Genomic DNA, 14949 nt, shown 5'->3' with positions numbered 1-14949 from the left:
ATAGTTTTTATAGTTTTTTTATATTATAGGGTTATATTACATATGTTTGTATAACATTTGATAATAAACAGAACATTTATTTAAGTTTTTTTGTATTATTTCAATTTGTCAAATAGAGCGATTGAATTATACTATGTTCGTAAATGTAAAATAGTCCTTGTGATATATAGTTTTTTGTTGTTCACATATATCCATTTAGAAAAGACCCTCGTGTACATGTGCACTTACACATCTGTCAATGTCTCATCCATATATTAACAACCACAAATTATCATTCTTTCATGTGATAAAAAAGTTAATAAAATAAATAGGGGCAGGTTGGAGATGTCGATATGAGTTAATAAGTCATTTATATTATAGAATTTAAATTTAACTTTAAATATAGAAATACATTATAAATAACATTTCGAGTACGGTGCGTTTGTGTGTAGAAACATAACCTACAATTGCACATACAGGCATCCACACACCATCTACACAATATATCCGTATTACATACATCTTGGACTATCTGCATATGTACCCATGTTACTCGCACACAATTTGTCATCATATCTATGCATATATATTTGTAGGAACAGTAATGTATATACAGTGGATATAAAAAGTCTACACGCCCCTGTTAAAATGTCAGGTTTCTGTGCTGTAAAAATAAATTAGACAAAGATTCTTTTCAGAACTTTTCCCACCTTTAATGTGACCTATAAACCGTACAACTCAACTGAAAAACAAACTGAGATCTTTTAGGTGGAGGGAAGAAAACATATAAAAATAAAATAATATATGTCTATCAGCATGGCACTTTTTGACCCTTCTTTGCAAAAAACCTCCAAATCTGTGAGATTGCGAGGGCATCTCCTGGGCACAGCCTTCTTCAGATCACCCCACAGATGGCGAGGGCATCTCCTGGGCACAGCCCTCTTCAGATCACCCCACAGATTGTGAGGGCATCTCCTGGGCACAGCCCTCTTCAGATCACCCCACAGATTGTCAATCGGATTCAGGTCTGGGCCATTCCAAAACTGTAATCTTCTTCTGGTGAAGCCATTCCTTGGTTGATTTGGATGGATGCTTTGGGTCGTTGTCATGATGAAAGGTGAAGTTCCTCTTCGCTTTCTAGCAGAAGCTGAAGGTTTTGGGCCAATATTGACTGGTATTTGGAACTGGTCAGAATTCCCTTCAGCTTAACTAAGGCCCCAGTTCCAGCTGAAGAAGAGCAGCCCCTTGGCATGACGCTGCCCCCACCAGGCTTCACTGTGGGGATGGGGTTCTTCTGGTGATGGGCAGTGCTGTTTTTGCGCCAAACATATCTTTTGGAATTATGGACAAAAAGTTCCTCCTTGGTCTCATCCGACCATAACACCTTTTCCCACCTGCTTTTGAGAGACTTCAGATGTGTTTTTGCAGAATGTCGCCCGGCTTGGATGTTTTTCTTGGTAAGAAGAGGCTTCTGTCTTGCCCCTCTACCCCATAGCCCAGACATATGAAGAATGCGGGAGATTGTTGTCACATGGACCACACAGCCAGGACTGGCCAGAGATTCCTGCAGCTCCTGTAATGTTGCTGTAGGCCTCTTGGTCGCCTCCCAGACCAGTTTTCTTCTAGTCTTTCCATCAGTTTTGGAGGGACGTCCAGTTCTTGGTGATGTCACTGTTGGGCCATATTTTCTCCACTTGATGATGACAGTCTCCACTGTGTTCCATGGTAGATCTAATGCCTTGGACATTCTTTTGTCCCCTTCTCCTGACTGATACCTTCTAAGGCCCCATGCACACGGCCGTTGTTCATGGCCGTGTGCGGGCCGTGGAACCGCGGCCTGGATCCCTCCTGAGAGCAGGAGCGCACGGCGTCACTGGTTGCTATGACGCTGTGCGCTCCCTGCTGCCGCCGCAATATAGTAATACACTGGTATGATCTATACCAGTGTATTACTGTACTGTGCCGGCAGCAGGGAGCGCACGGCGTCATAGCAACCAGTGACGCCGTGCGCTCCTGCTCTCAGGAGGGATCCAGGCCGCGGTTCCACGGCCCGCACACGGCTGTGAACAACGGCCGTGTGCATGGGGCCTAACAATGAGATCCCTGTGATGCTCTGGAAGCTCTCTGTGGACCGTGGCTTCTGCTGTGGGATGTGACTAAGAACATTTCAGAAAAGACCAACTAGAGCGGCTGCACTTTATCTGGGGTTAATCAGAGGCCCTTTACATGACGGCCGGTGTCTGCGGACTGCGATCTAACAGGATTCTGAATGTGATTGCTTCATTCTGAACACAGCTACATCCCCAGTTATAAGAGGGTGTGCACACTTATGCAACCACATTCTTTTAGTTTTTTATAGGTTTTCTTCCCTCCACCTAAAAGATTTCAGTTTGATTTTCAGTTGAGTTGTACAGTTTATAGATCACATTAAAGGTGGAAAAAGTTCTGAAATGATTTATCTTTGTCTAATTTTTTTACTGAACAGAAACCTGACATTTTAACAGGGGTGTGTAGACTTTTTATATCCACTGTATATACCACATATACACACATTTGCATTTATCCCAAGTATTAATGAATTGGTTATTATATATTTTTATAAAATAAATATGACAGGTAAATAATGTTAATGTCAGTCTAGAAAATCATCTATAGATTAAGGGAAAAATCAGTCTGGTACGGTGTTTAGGTAGTTCGGGTTCCATGGAGACCAGTATTTTTTTAGTTTTTTCCTAAAGATAGTGAATATGATGCATATTACGTTTCCATACTGAGTGCGTATAAGACCGATGTCTATACTTCTGAGATGGTGGGGATTTCTCGGCTTTTCCATTTTTGTGCTATGAGGCTTCTTGCGGCCGGTATTATATGGGATCCCACCGTTTTGATATGTTGTGGAATAGGTTGATTTTGTAAGAAACATAAAGCAAAGTCTGGAGATGGTTGGATATTTATATGGAGCATCTTGTTTCGTTTTTCAAATACAGTTTTCCAAAAAGTTTACATTTTTGGACATGTCCACCATAGATGAAGATAGGTTCCTTGGGCTCCACAATTTTTCCAGCATAGATCAGAGTAGTTTGGATCCATACGGTTTATTTTTGCCGATGCCATCTCAGAAGTATCTTTGGAGAGAGTTCACAATGGAGCATTCCTTTGGATATTTCATTAGTCCAGTTCAACGCAGATATCCAATTTTCGGGAGAATAGGTTGTTCCTAGGTCTCTTTCCCATTGTAGTATATATTTATTTTTTTACTTATCTTCACTATTGTTAATATCAACATAAAAGTTAGAAATACCTTTCGTTATAGGATTTCGAGTAGAAAAAAATGTAAATGCAGATTTAGACAAAATGTGGTCGTTGATCTGGATTTGTGAAAAGGAGGAGAGTCCGATTCTTAAATATTTGTAGAAATCTGTTTTAGGTAACTGATATTGGGAAGCCTCATGGATGAATGAGTGTAATTTGTGTTGGTTATTTGGGTCGGTTAAGTCTTTAATTCTTTTTATTCTTATTTTTTCCCAGTTAGAAAGGTTGATATCTGGACAAATTGTTTTGATATATTTAATTGGTAATTGTAATATGTTAATTTTATTAGATATTGGGTATTTCTTTATATAATTTTCCCAAGTAGTTTTTGTGGCCTTTATACTTAAAGAGAATTTGTGTTGTTCTTTTTTTTGTGGTATAATTGTATTGAGTATAATAAAAGTTTTCTTCTATTTGAACCCAATGTCTTTTGTCAGTTTCAGCATTTGTCCACCAGTTTGATCTAGTCGTGTTGCATTATAGTAGTTCTTTATATTCGGTAGTCCCATGCCTCCCATTTTCCGATGTTGTGTCATAGTTCCTAAGTTAATTCTGGGTTTTTTATTTGTCCATATAAATTTGGAAATTTCATTTAGTAGTTTAATAAAAAAGGAATTTTTGATTGGAATGGCAATTGTGCGGAACGTACCTAGAATACAAGGAAGGATGAACATTTTGACTAAGGCTATTCTGCCAGCCCAAGATAGTTGTATTTTTGTATAGGAGAGTAATTTTTGGGGTATAGAAGATAGTAGGGGTTTATAATTTTCTTTATATAAATTTTGACTGGTGGATGTAATATTTATATTCCTAGATATTTCATTTTTTTGTTGTTCCATTGATATGGGAATGATGCGGTTAATTCTAATTGTAATTTACGAGGAATATTTACGTTAAAAATGTGTGATTTATTTTATTTTCATTTATTTTGTAGTACGAAATCTTATTGAAATTGGATAAAGTAGTTTTTAGTGCGTTAAGTGATATATTTTGTATTTTTTGTGTTAATATTATATCGTCAGCGTATTATGTAATTTTTGCTCTGTTGTGCCTATTTTAATACTTAGTATTTGGGAGTTTATACAAATTGTTTCGGCTAGGGGGTCCGTTAGTAATGCGAAAATTAAAGGAGACAGTGGGCATCCTTGTCTTGTACCCTTACCAATAGTAAAGGGTTCTAAAGGTAACCGGAGGAATAGACTCTTCCTGAAGGATTGGAATATAATGCCATAATTTGTGTAGTACAGATTCTAGATATCCCCAGTGCATCCTGTCAAATGATTTTTCAGCGTCTGATGATCGGAAGAAAGAAGGGACATTTAGTGATTTACAATGTTGTTGGAGATGAATTATTCTGCGTGCAGCATCAAAAGTTTGTCTTCCTTTAATAACGCCGACTTGGTCTTGGTTAATTATCAAGGGAAGAATATTAATTAATCTATTTGCTATAAATTTTGCATATATTTTGATGTCCGTGTTAAGTAGAGAAATTGGGCGAAAATTAGGTGGTGTAGTAGGTTCTTTTCCTGTTTTGGGTAAGGTTCGGATTGTGGCTGTTAACATTTCTTTAGGGAAGGATTGTGTTTTAGCGGCTAGATTGAATATTGTTTCTAAATTGGGTGTTTCATAATATCTATTAGTGAGGCCATCTGGTCCTGGCGATTTGTCTAGTTTTAATTGTTTAATAACATTTAGGATTTCTGTTTTATTGAATGGCGCATTAATAGAGTTGATTTGTTCATCATTTATTTTTGGTAGATTAATAGATTTCAGAAAGTTTGTAATATAAATAATAGTTGGTTGAATTATATTTGGGTCATTTTTAAGGTTGTATAATAATGAATAATATTCTTAGAATTTTTCAACTATTTGTTGTTGTTATGTGGGAGCGATATTATAGATGTGTGATGTGGGCGCAGTATTAATTATGTATGATGTGGGCGCTGTATTATAGATGTGTTATGTGGGAGCAGTATTAATTATGTGTGATGTGGGCGCTGTATTATAGATGTATGATGTGGGCGCAGTATTATAGATGTGTGATGTGGGCGCTGTATTATAGATGTGTGATGTGGGCGCTGTATTATAGATGTGTGATGTGGGCGCTGTATTATAGATGTGTGATGTGGGCGCTGTATTATAGATGTGTGATGTGGGCGCTGTATTATAGATGTGTGATGTGGGCGCTGTATTATAGATGTGTGATGTGGGCGCTGTATTATAGATGTGTGATGTGGGCGCTGTATTATAGATGTGTGATGTGGGCGCTGTATTATAGATGTGTGATGTGGGCGCTGTATTATAGATGTGTGATGTGGGCGCTGTATTATAGATGTGTGATGTGGGCGCTGTATTATAGATGTGTGATGTGGGCGCTGTATTATAGATGTGTGATGTGGGCGCTGTATTATAGATGTGTGATGTGGGCGCTGTATTATAGATGTGTGATGTGGGCGCTGTATTATAGATGTGTGATGTGGGCGCACACACAGCAGCACACATCTCAATCCTGTTCCAGACTCCACTGGCACACTGTAACAAATGCTCAGCTGTGCAAGTTGGACAAGGTCAAAACAGATATTTAGACTATGGCTGCAAAAAAAACAAAAAAAAACATTCCTATTCAATGACAGCAAGTCTACATATTGAAAATAGTTAAAGGGAGTCTTTCACCTAAACTGAACGTTATAGAACACAAACGCCATGATCTGCATTGTAGTCCCCATATTGGAATGCTACTTACCGTATAGCTGTCCGTTGTTTATTTTCGCTAAAAAACACTTTTATTCAATATGTTAATTGGGTTCTGAAGGTGCCCAGGCCCCTCGTCGCTTTTTATATGAAACCCCTCCCCTTTCACCCCTCTGGGCCGCCCTAGGTTCTTCAGAAATCCAGCGCCAGCGCCGTTCAGAAGATTCGCCTCGCCTGCGCACTTCATTCCCCATTATGGGCAGAGGCAGAAGAGCGTTTAATGCGCATGTACCGGCCTGTACATCTAGCCGGCCTTGTGCCTCTGCCCATAATGGGAAATGAAGTGCGCAGGCGCGGCGAATCTTCTGAACGGCGCTGGCGACGGACAGCTATACGGTAAGTAGCATTCCAATATGGGGACTATAATGCAAATCATGGTGTTCGTGTGCTATAATGGTCAGTTTAGGTGAAAGACGCCCTTTAAGAAGGTAAACTTGAAAGGGGCGATTTATCAAAACTGGTGTTAAGGTGAACTGGTTTAGTTGCCCACAGGAACCAATCAGATTCCACCTTTCATTTTCCAAAAAAGCTCTAAAAAATGAAAAGTGGAATCTGATAGGTTGCTACGAGCAACTAAACCAGTTTACCTTAACACCAGTTTTGATAAATCTCCCCAGAAGTCGATTAGAAAGTGGCAGACATCATGCAACAAGGAAGGTTTATGACTGTACACCGGCCCTTTAAAAAGAGAAATGTGGCAGTCCTGTGTAAGAGAAATGGTCTGCAGCAGTTCTGCCCACAGTAACTCCCTGCACTATTACGAGCCACAGGTCAGAAGGCCACCTTCTGGGTCACTTACCTGAGCTGCGAGTGGAGTTTTGTGGCTTTAGAGCTGAAGTCCTCCCAGATAGGGTAAGAACTCTGCAAATGGAAGAAAGACACAAAGTAAATTATAAGACGTCACCACCTAATATACAAAGTGTAGTGCCGCTATAACGTGAGCTCAAACACAGGGAGAGGGAGCACCTGGAAGTATCTACTGAATAGTGAGTGCAGCTCTGGAGTATAATACAGGATGTAACTCAGGATCAGTACAGGATAAGTAATGTATGTGCACAGTGACTGCACCAGCAGAATAGTGAGTGCAGCTCTGGAGTATAGTACAGGATGTAACTCAGGATCAGTACAGGATAAGTAATGTATGTACACAGTGACTGCACCAGCAGAATAGTGAGTGCAGCTCTGCAGTATAATACAGGATAAGTAATGTATGTACACAGTGACTGCACCAGCAGAATAGTGAGTGCAGCTCTGGAGTATAATACAGGATGTAACTCAGGATCAGTACAGGATAAGTAATGTATGTACACAGTGACTGCACCAGCAGAATAGTGAGTGCAGCTCTGGAGTATAATACAGGATGTAACTCAGGATCAGTACAGGATAAGTAATGTATGTACACAGTGACTGCACCAGCAGAATAGTGAGTGCAGCTCTGGAGTATAACACAGGAGGTAACTCAGGATCAGTACAGGATAAGTAATGTATGTACACAGTGACTGCACCAGCAGAATAGTGAGTGCAGCTCTGGAGTATAATACAGGATGTAACTCAGGATCAGTACAGGATAAGTAATGTATGTACACAGTGACTGCACCAGCAGAATAGTGAGTGCAGCTCTGGAGTATAATACAGGATGTAACTCAGGGTCAGTACAGGATAAGTAATGTATGTACAGAGTGACTGCACCAGCAGAATAGTGAGTGCAGCTCTGCAGTATAATACAGGATGTAACTCAGGATCAATACAGGATAAGTAATGTATGTACACAGTGACTGCACCAGCAGAATACTGAGTGCAGCTCTGGAGTATAATACAGGATGTAACTGAGGATCAGTACAGGATAAGTAATGTATGTACACAGCGACTGCACCAGCAGAATAGTGAGTGTAGCTCTGGAGTATAATACAGGATGTAACTCAGGATCAGTACAGGATAAGTAATGTATGTACACAGTGACTGCACCAGCAGAATACTGAGTGCAGCTCTGGAGTATAATACAGGATGTAACTGAGGATCAGTACAGGATAAGTAATGTATGTACACAGCGACTGCACCAGCAGAATAGTGAGTGCAGCTCTGGAGTATAATACAGGATGTAACTCAGGATCAGTACAGGATAAGTAATGTATGTACACAGTGACTGCACCAGCAGAATACTGAGTGCAGCTCTGGAGTATAATACAGGATGTAACTCAGGATCAGTACAGGATAAGTAATGTATGTACACAGTGACTGCACCAGCAGAATAGTGAGTGCAGCTCTGGAGTATATAACAGGATGTAACTCAGGATCAGTACAGGATAAGTAATGTATGTACACAGCGACTGCATCAGCAGAATAGTGAGTGCAGCTCTGGAGTATAATACAGGATGTAACTCAGGGTCAGTACAGGATAAGTAATGTATGTACACAGCGACTGCACCAGCAGAATAGTGAGTGCAGCTCTGGAGTATAATACAGGATGTAACTCAGGATCAGTACAGGATAAGTAATGTAATGTACACAGTGACTGCACCAGCAGAATAGTGAGTGCAGCTCTGGAGTATAATACAGGATGTAACTCAGGATCAGTACAGGATAAGTAATGTATGTACACAGTGACTGCACCAGCAGAATAGCGAGTGCAGCTCTAGAGTATAATGCAGGATGTAACTCAGGATCAGTACAGGATAAGTAATGTATGTACACAGTGACTGCACCAGCAGAATAGTGAGTGCAGCTCTGGAGTATAATACAGGATGTATCTCAGGATCAGTACAGGATAAGTAATTTATGTACACAGTGACTGCACCAGCAGAATAGTGAGTGCAGCTCTGAAGTATAATACAGGATGTAACTCAGGATCAGTACAGGATAAGTAATGTATGTACACAGTGACTGCACCAGCAGAATAGTGAGTGCTGCTCTGGAGTATAATACAGGATGTAACTCAGGATCAGTACAGGATAAGTAATGTATGTACACAGCGACTGCACCAGCAGAATAGTGAGTGCAGCTCTGGAGTATAATACAGGATGTAACTCAGGGTCAGTACAGGATAAGTAATGTATGTACACAGTGACTGCACCAGCAGAATAGTGAGTGCAGCTCTGGAGTATAATACAGGATGTAACTCAGGGTCAGTACAGGATAAGTAATGTATGTACACAGCGACTGCACCAGCAGAATAGTGAGTGCAGCTCTGGAGTATAATGCAGGATGCAACTCAGGATCAGTACAGGATAAGTAATGTATGTACACAGTGACTGCACCAGCAGAATAGTGAGTGCAGCTCTGGAGTATAATACAGGATGTAACTCAGGATCAGTACAGGATAAGTAATGTAATGTACACAGTGACTGCACCAGCAGAATAGTGAGTGCAGCTCTGGAGTATAATACAGGATGTAACTCAGGATCAGTACAGGATAAGTAATGTATGTACACAGTGACTGCACCAGCAGAATAGTGAGTGCAGTTTTGGAGTATAATACAGGATGTAACTCAGGATCAGTACAGGATAAGTAATGTATGTACACAGTGACTGCACCAGCAGAATAGTGAGTGCAGCTCTGGAGTATAATACAGGATGTAACTCAGGATCAGTACAGGATAAGTAATGTATGTACACAGTGACTGCACCAGCAGAATAGTGAGTGCAGCTCTGGAGTATAATACAGGATGTAACTCAGGATCAGTACAGGATAAGTAATGTATGTACACAGTGACTGCACCAGCAGAATAGTGAGTGCAGCTCTGGAGTATAATACAGGATGTAACTCAGTACAGCAGAAGCTGTGATCTGTGATTGGTTCACATACAGCAGGTTGCATTAGTTTGTGGCCCTGATTCAGGTGTCTGTGTTGCTGTAACCGCTGAACTACAGGTCCTTCTAAAAAAATTAGCATATTGTGATAAAGTTCATTATTTTCTGTAATGTGCTGATAAACATTAGACTTTCATATATTTTAGATCCATTACACACAACTGAGGTAGTTCAAGCCTTTTATTGTTTTAATATTAATGATTTTGGCTACAGCTCATGAAAACCCAAATTTCCTATCTAAAAAAATTAGCATATTTCATCCGACCAATAAAAGAAAAGTGTTTTTAATACAAAAAAAGTCAACCTTCAAATAATTATGTTCAGTTCTGCACTCAATACTTGGTCGGGAATCCTTTTGCAGAAATGACTGCTTCAATGCGGCGTGGCATGGAGGCAATCAGCCTGTGGCACTGCTGAGGTGTTATGGAGGCCCAGGATGCTTCAATGCGGCGTGGCATGGAGGCAATCAGCCTGTGGCACTGCTGAGGTGTTATGGAGGCCCAGGATGCTTCAATGCGGCGTGGCATGGAGGCAATCAGCCTGTGGCACTGCTGAGGTGTTATGGAGGCCCAGGATGCTTCAATGCGGCGTGGCATGGAGGCAATCAGCCTGTGGCACTGCTGAGGTGTTATGGAGGCCCAGGAGGCTTCAATGCGGCGTGGCATGGAGGCAATCAGCCTGTGGCACTGCTGAGGTGTTATGGAGGCCCAGGAGGCTTCAATGCGGCGTGGCATGGAGGCAATCAGCCTGTGGCACTGCTGAGGTGTTATGGAGGCCCAGGATTCTTCAATGCGGCGTGGCATGGAGGCAATCAGCCTGTGGCACTGCTGAGGTGTTATGGAGGCCCAGGATGCTTCAATGCGGCGTGGCATGGAGGCAATCAGCCTGTGGCACTGCTGAGGTGTTATGGAGGCCCAGGATGCTTCAATGCGGCGTGGCATGGAGGCAATCAGCCTGTGGCACTGCTGAGGTGTTATGGAGGCCAGGATGCTTCAATGCGGCGTGGCATGGAGGCAATCAGCCTGTGGCACTGCTGAGGTGTTATGGAGGCCAGGATGCTTCAATGCGGCGTGGCATGGAGGCAATCAGCCTGTGGCACTGCTGAGGTGTTATGGAGGCCAGGAGGCTTCAATGCGGCGTGGCATGGAGGCAATCAGCCTGTGGCACTGCTGAGGTGTTATGGAGGCCCAGGAGGCTTCAATGCGGCGTGGCATGGAGGCAATCAGCCTGTGGCACTGCTGAGGTGTTATGGAGGCCCAGGAGGCTTCAATGCGGCGTGGCATGGAGGCAATCAGCCTGTGGCACTGCTGAGGTGTTATGGAGGCCCAGGAGGCTTCAATGCGGCGTGGCATGGAGGCAATCAGCCTGTGGCACTGCTGAGGTGTTATGGAGGCCCAGGAGGCTTTAATGCGGCGTGGCATGGAGGCAATCAGCCTGTGGCACTGCTGAGGTGTTATGGAGGCCCAGGATGCTTCAATGCGGCGTGGCATGGAGGCAATCAGCCTGTGGCACTGCTGAGGTGTTATGGAGGCCAGGATGCTTCAATGCGGCGTGGCATGGAGGCAATCAGCCTGTGGCACTGCTGAGGTGTTATGGAGGCCCAGGATGCTTCAATGCGGCGTGGCATGGAGGCAAGGATGCTTCAATGCGGCGTGGCATGGAGGCAATCAGCCTGTGGCACTGCTGAGGTGTTATGGAGGCCAGGATGCTTCAATGCGGCGTGGCATGGAGGCAATCAGCCTGTGGCACTGCTGAGGTGTTATGGAGGCCCAGGAGGCTTCAATGCGGCGTGGCATGGAGGCAATCAGCCTGTGGCACTGCTGAGGTGTTATGGAGGCCCAGGAGGCTTCAATGCGGCGTGGCATGGAGGCAATCAGCCTGTGGCACTGCTGAGGTGTTATGGAGGCCCAGGATGCTTCAATGCGGCGTGGCATGGAGGCAATCAGCCTGTGGCACTGCTGAGGTGTTATGGAGGCCCAGGATGCTTCAATGCGGCGTGGCATGGAGGCAATCAGCCTGTGGCACTGCGGAGGTGTTATGGAGGCCCAGGATGCTTCGATAGCGGCCTTAAGCTCATCCAGAGTGTTGGGTCTTGCGTCTCTCAACTTTCTCTTCCCAATATCCCACAGATTCTCTATGGGGTTCAGGTCAGGACAGTTGGCAGGCCAATTGAGCACAGTAATACCATGGTCAGTAAACCATTTACCAGTGGTTTTGGCGCTGTGAGCAGGTGCCAGGTCGTGCTGAAAATCTCCATGAAGCTTTTCAGCAGATGGAAGCATGAAGTGCTCCAAAATCTCCTGATAGCGGCTGCATTTGTAGTGTCCCACTAGGTAAAGGTGAGCACTGCACAGGTTAATGTGTTGCATTGCATTAAATGTCATGTGCATGTTTTTCCCTGTATTATCTGGGTGTCAGGCCTGTCAGGGTGTAGTTTAGCCTCCCAGACGTTAGAGGGAGCTGGAGAGCCCTAGTTACATATAGGAAGGCCCAGACAGGGAAGTGTTAGTTCATTCCAGGGGACTAGAGGAGTCACCTCGTCCACCTGAAGCTCCTGAGGCTAGGATCAGCTCAGTAGAGACACCCCAGTTGCAGGATCCAACCTCCTGGGAGAAACCTACAGTTATCCACCTGATAGGAGGAGGCGACCCAGGGTAAGCAAAGTGACCCTGAAGGGCAGAGGATTTTAGAAATCATAGCAAGCAGTATAATACCTGAGGAAGGAAGTAACCAAGGATATAAGCCACCCTTTTAGGCATCCGGGCCTTGGGAGATATAAAGCCAGAGCAGGAGTTCTAGAAAGGACATTGTACAGTGATTCTGGGAAAGGTGCAACCTGCTGCTGAGTGCTTGTGGAATTTACCCTCAGTGTAACTTGCATGACTATTGCCTGCCATATTTGTGAATAAGCCCCTTTTGTGGAACTGTAATACAGAGACTGTGCTACACCTGCTGTACAAAGTTGGATTGTCCAGTAAAGTTTACGTTTGGTTCACTGCATACTTGTGTACCTTCATCATTCCAACCACCAGCCGGCGTGCCACCGTCCAAAGGCACTGGCGTCACGAATACCACAGGGACCTTGCCCCAGGCACACAAAATACCTGTAACATCCAGGGCACCTCAACTACCATCAGGCCTGGTCCCTATCTACAGAGCGTGCCCCAGAGGAACTGTGTCTACCTCTCCTTCACTGCCACGCGCCTGCCCAGGGTTCCGCAAATATAGTGAGTACCCTCGATTGCCCATAACTGTGACCTCACTTCGTCTATACCCTGCAGGTCTGGCGTGTTGCATAAATTGGCGTCACGAACAGGATCCGAATATTCCTGCGCCATTGCGGATACAAAAACTGTGTGCTGAAAATTATCTTAAAGTGACATGCCCCAATTGTTTTATTGAAAATTGCTGGGCCAAAGTGAACTGTAATATTTGCGGTGTGAAGATTGCATTGTATGGACTATTTTCTGCCGATTTGAGTCACCGCTTGCTGTCAGTGAATAGACAGCCATATTGCCCATTTAACCTGATCGGATTACAAGTGCGCCTCGTGGAGCTGTTTGGCGCGAAAAAGAGGACTTTGGCGCGAAAAGAATCAGGCGGAGCCATCGCCCAACCAACCAGGAAGAAGAACCCCGCCTACCTGAGTCCCGGCGCTACGAGAGGCCGCGCCCACCTGCTGACGCGGTACACAGGACGTCCCGACACCCGGAGCTGCGCATCTCGCGAGACTTGGAGCGAGCACCACCGGAGTGAGTACCAACTTTAAAAACTTTTACCGGCTTCTCCGCTTACCTGTCCGGAAGCTCCCCGACCCCTGACGAGGCACCGGAGGGATCCCCGCTAGTAGTGAAAGACTTGTCTGAAAAAAAAAGTTAAAGTTACTGCCATAGCCGCTCCGGTCCGCTCCATTTAAAGGGCCATACCCACCTAGCAACGCCATGTCCGCGGTCGAGGAAATCGCACAGGCAGCCCCAGTCGTGCCTGCTGAAGTACCCGCAGCCAACTCTGGGCCCCCTGCCGCCGCGGCACCGCCAAGCCTGATGCCGCTAACCATGCCGTACTATTTTGGGGCCCCCTGGTTCCCACGTTATTCAGGGGAAGCCCACAAGTTAAAAGACTTTAGGGAACAGATACTGGCTCTGTTCCGGCTTTATCCCATCAATGCTGAGCAGCAAATGGAGATCCTCTTAGCTCAGTTAGAAGGGGCCGCCCGCAGGGAAGTAATGTCATGGCCCCGTTCTGAGAAAAATAGCCTAGAACAGATCTTTGAATGTTTGGGCACCACATTTGAAGCCAGAACGGTGTCAGAAGTTAAAATGCGTTTCTTCAGCAGAAAACAGCAGCCCAGAGAGTCGCTCCGTGATTTTGCCCTGTCCTTACAGGAGACGCTGAGAGCTGTAGTCCAAGTGGATCCTAAAGAAGCTGAGGACCAGGACCGGACTCTTAGAGAGCAATTCATTGCAGGCATAAGTACTGAACATTTAAAGGGCCAGCTACGGATGTTGTCAGCTCAACACCCTCACTGTACATTCTTGGATTTTAAAGAATTGGCCATCAGCATACTGGGCCAGAACCCTGCTCCAGGGCCAGCAACCTTCCCTGAACCCCAGGCTTGTCAGCCAAAGACTATTAATGTAGGGTCTGCAGGAGTCAGTCAAGCCACCCAAGCTCCAGTCACGGATGTAGTGGCAGCATTAATGGAGCAAGTGAACTATCTTACTCTAAGTCTGGAGAAGGTGTGCAAAAAGATAGAGGAGTGGGAGAGACCGTTATTACTAGAAGATAAGGATCCTTTTCCTCCCAGGCTCCCACCTGCATATGGAGATGTGTATCCAAAAGAGCCTGATGGGCGACTGAAGTACCGGCCCAGAAGTAGAAAACAGCCTGTCTGCCATCATTGCAAGAAATATGGACATACCGAATCCATGTGCTGGCAGTTAAACGAGTAACCCCTGAGGCAGAGGACCGCCCCTCGGGAGGTAGAACAGAAGGTCCAAAGGATCCAAACTGGATGCATAAGTATGTCGGGTCCCGTCCGAAAATTAATATATGTATCAATGGGAAATCCTTTGAAGCCCTGTTGGACACCGGGTCACA

General features: G+C 44.4%; 1 protein-coding gene across 2 annotated transcripts in view; it reads right to left on the bottom strand.

Moving 5' to 3' along the window:
* The window catches only part of MTSS2 (MTSS I-BAR domain containing 2), a 44322-nt gene that overhangs the window by 14391 nt on the left and 14982 nt on the right, over positions 1 to 14949 (bottom strand). For both annotated transcript variants that reach the window (XM_044269613.1, XM_044269614.1), the window contains exon 2: positions 6842 to 6903. In XM_044269613.1, the coding sequence (XP_044125548.1) occupies positions 6842 to 6903 (62 nt within the window). The remainder of the gene's footprint in view (positions 1 to 6841; positions 6904 to 14949) is intronic.

This window comes from Bufo gargarizans, chromosome 10, assembly GCF_014858855.1.
Source record: "Bufo gargarizans isolate SCDJY-AF-19 chromosome 10, ASM1485885v1, whole genome shotgun sequence".
Classification (NCBI taxonomy): domain Eukaryota; kingdom Metazoa; phylum Chordata; class Amphibia; order Anura; family Bufonidae; genus Bufo; species Bufo gargarizans.
This window is presented reverse-complemented; position numbering and strand designations above follow the sequence as displayed.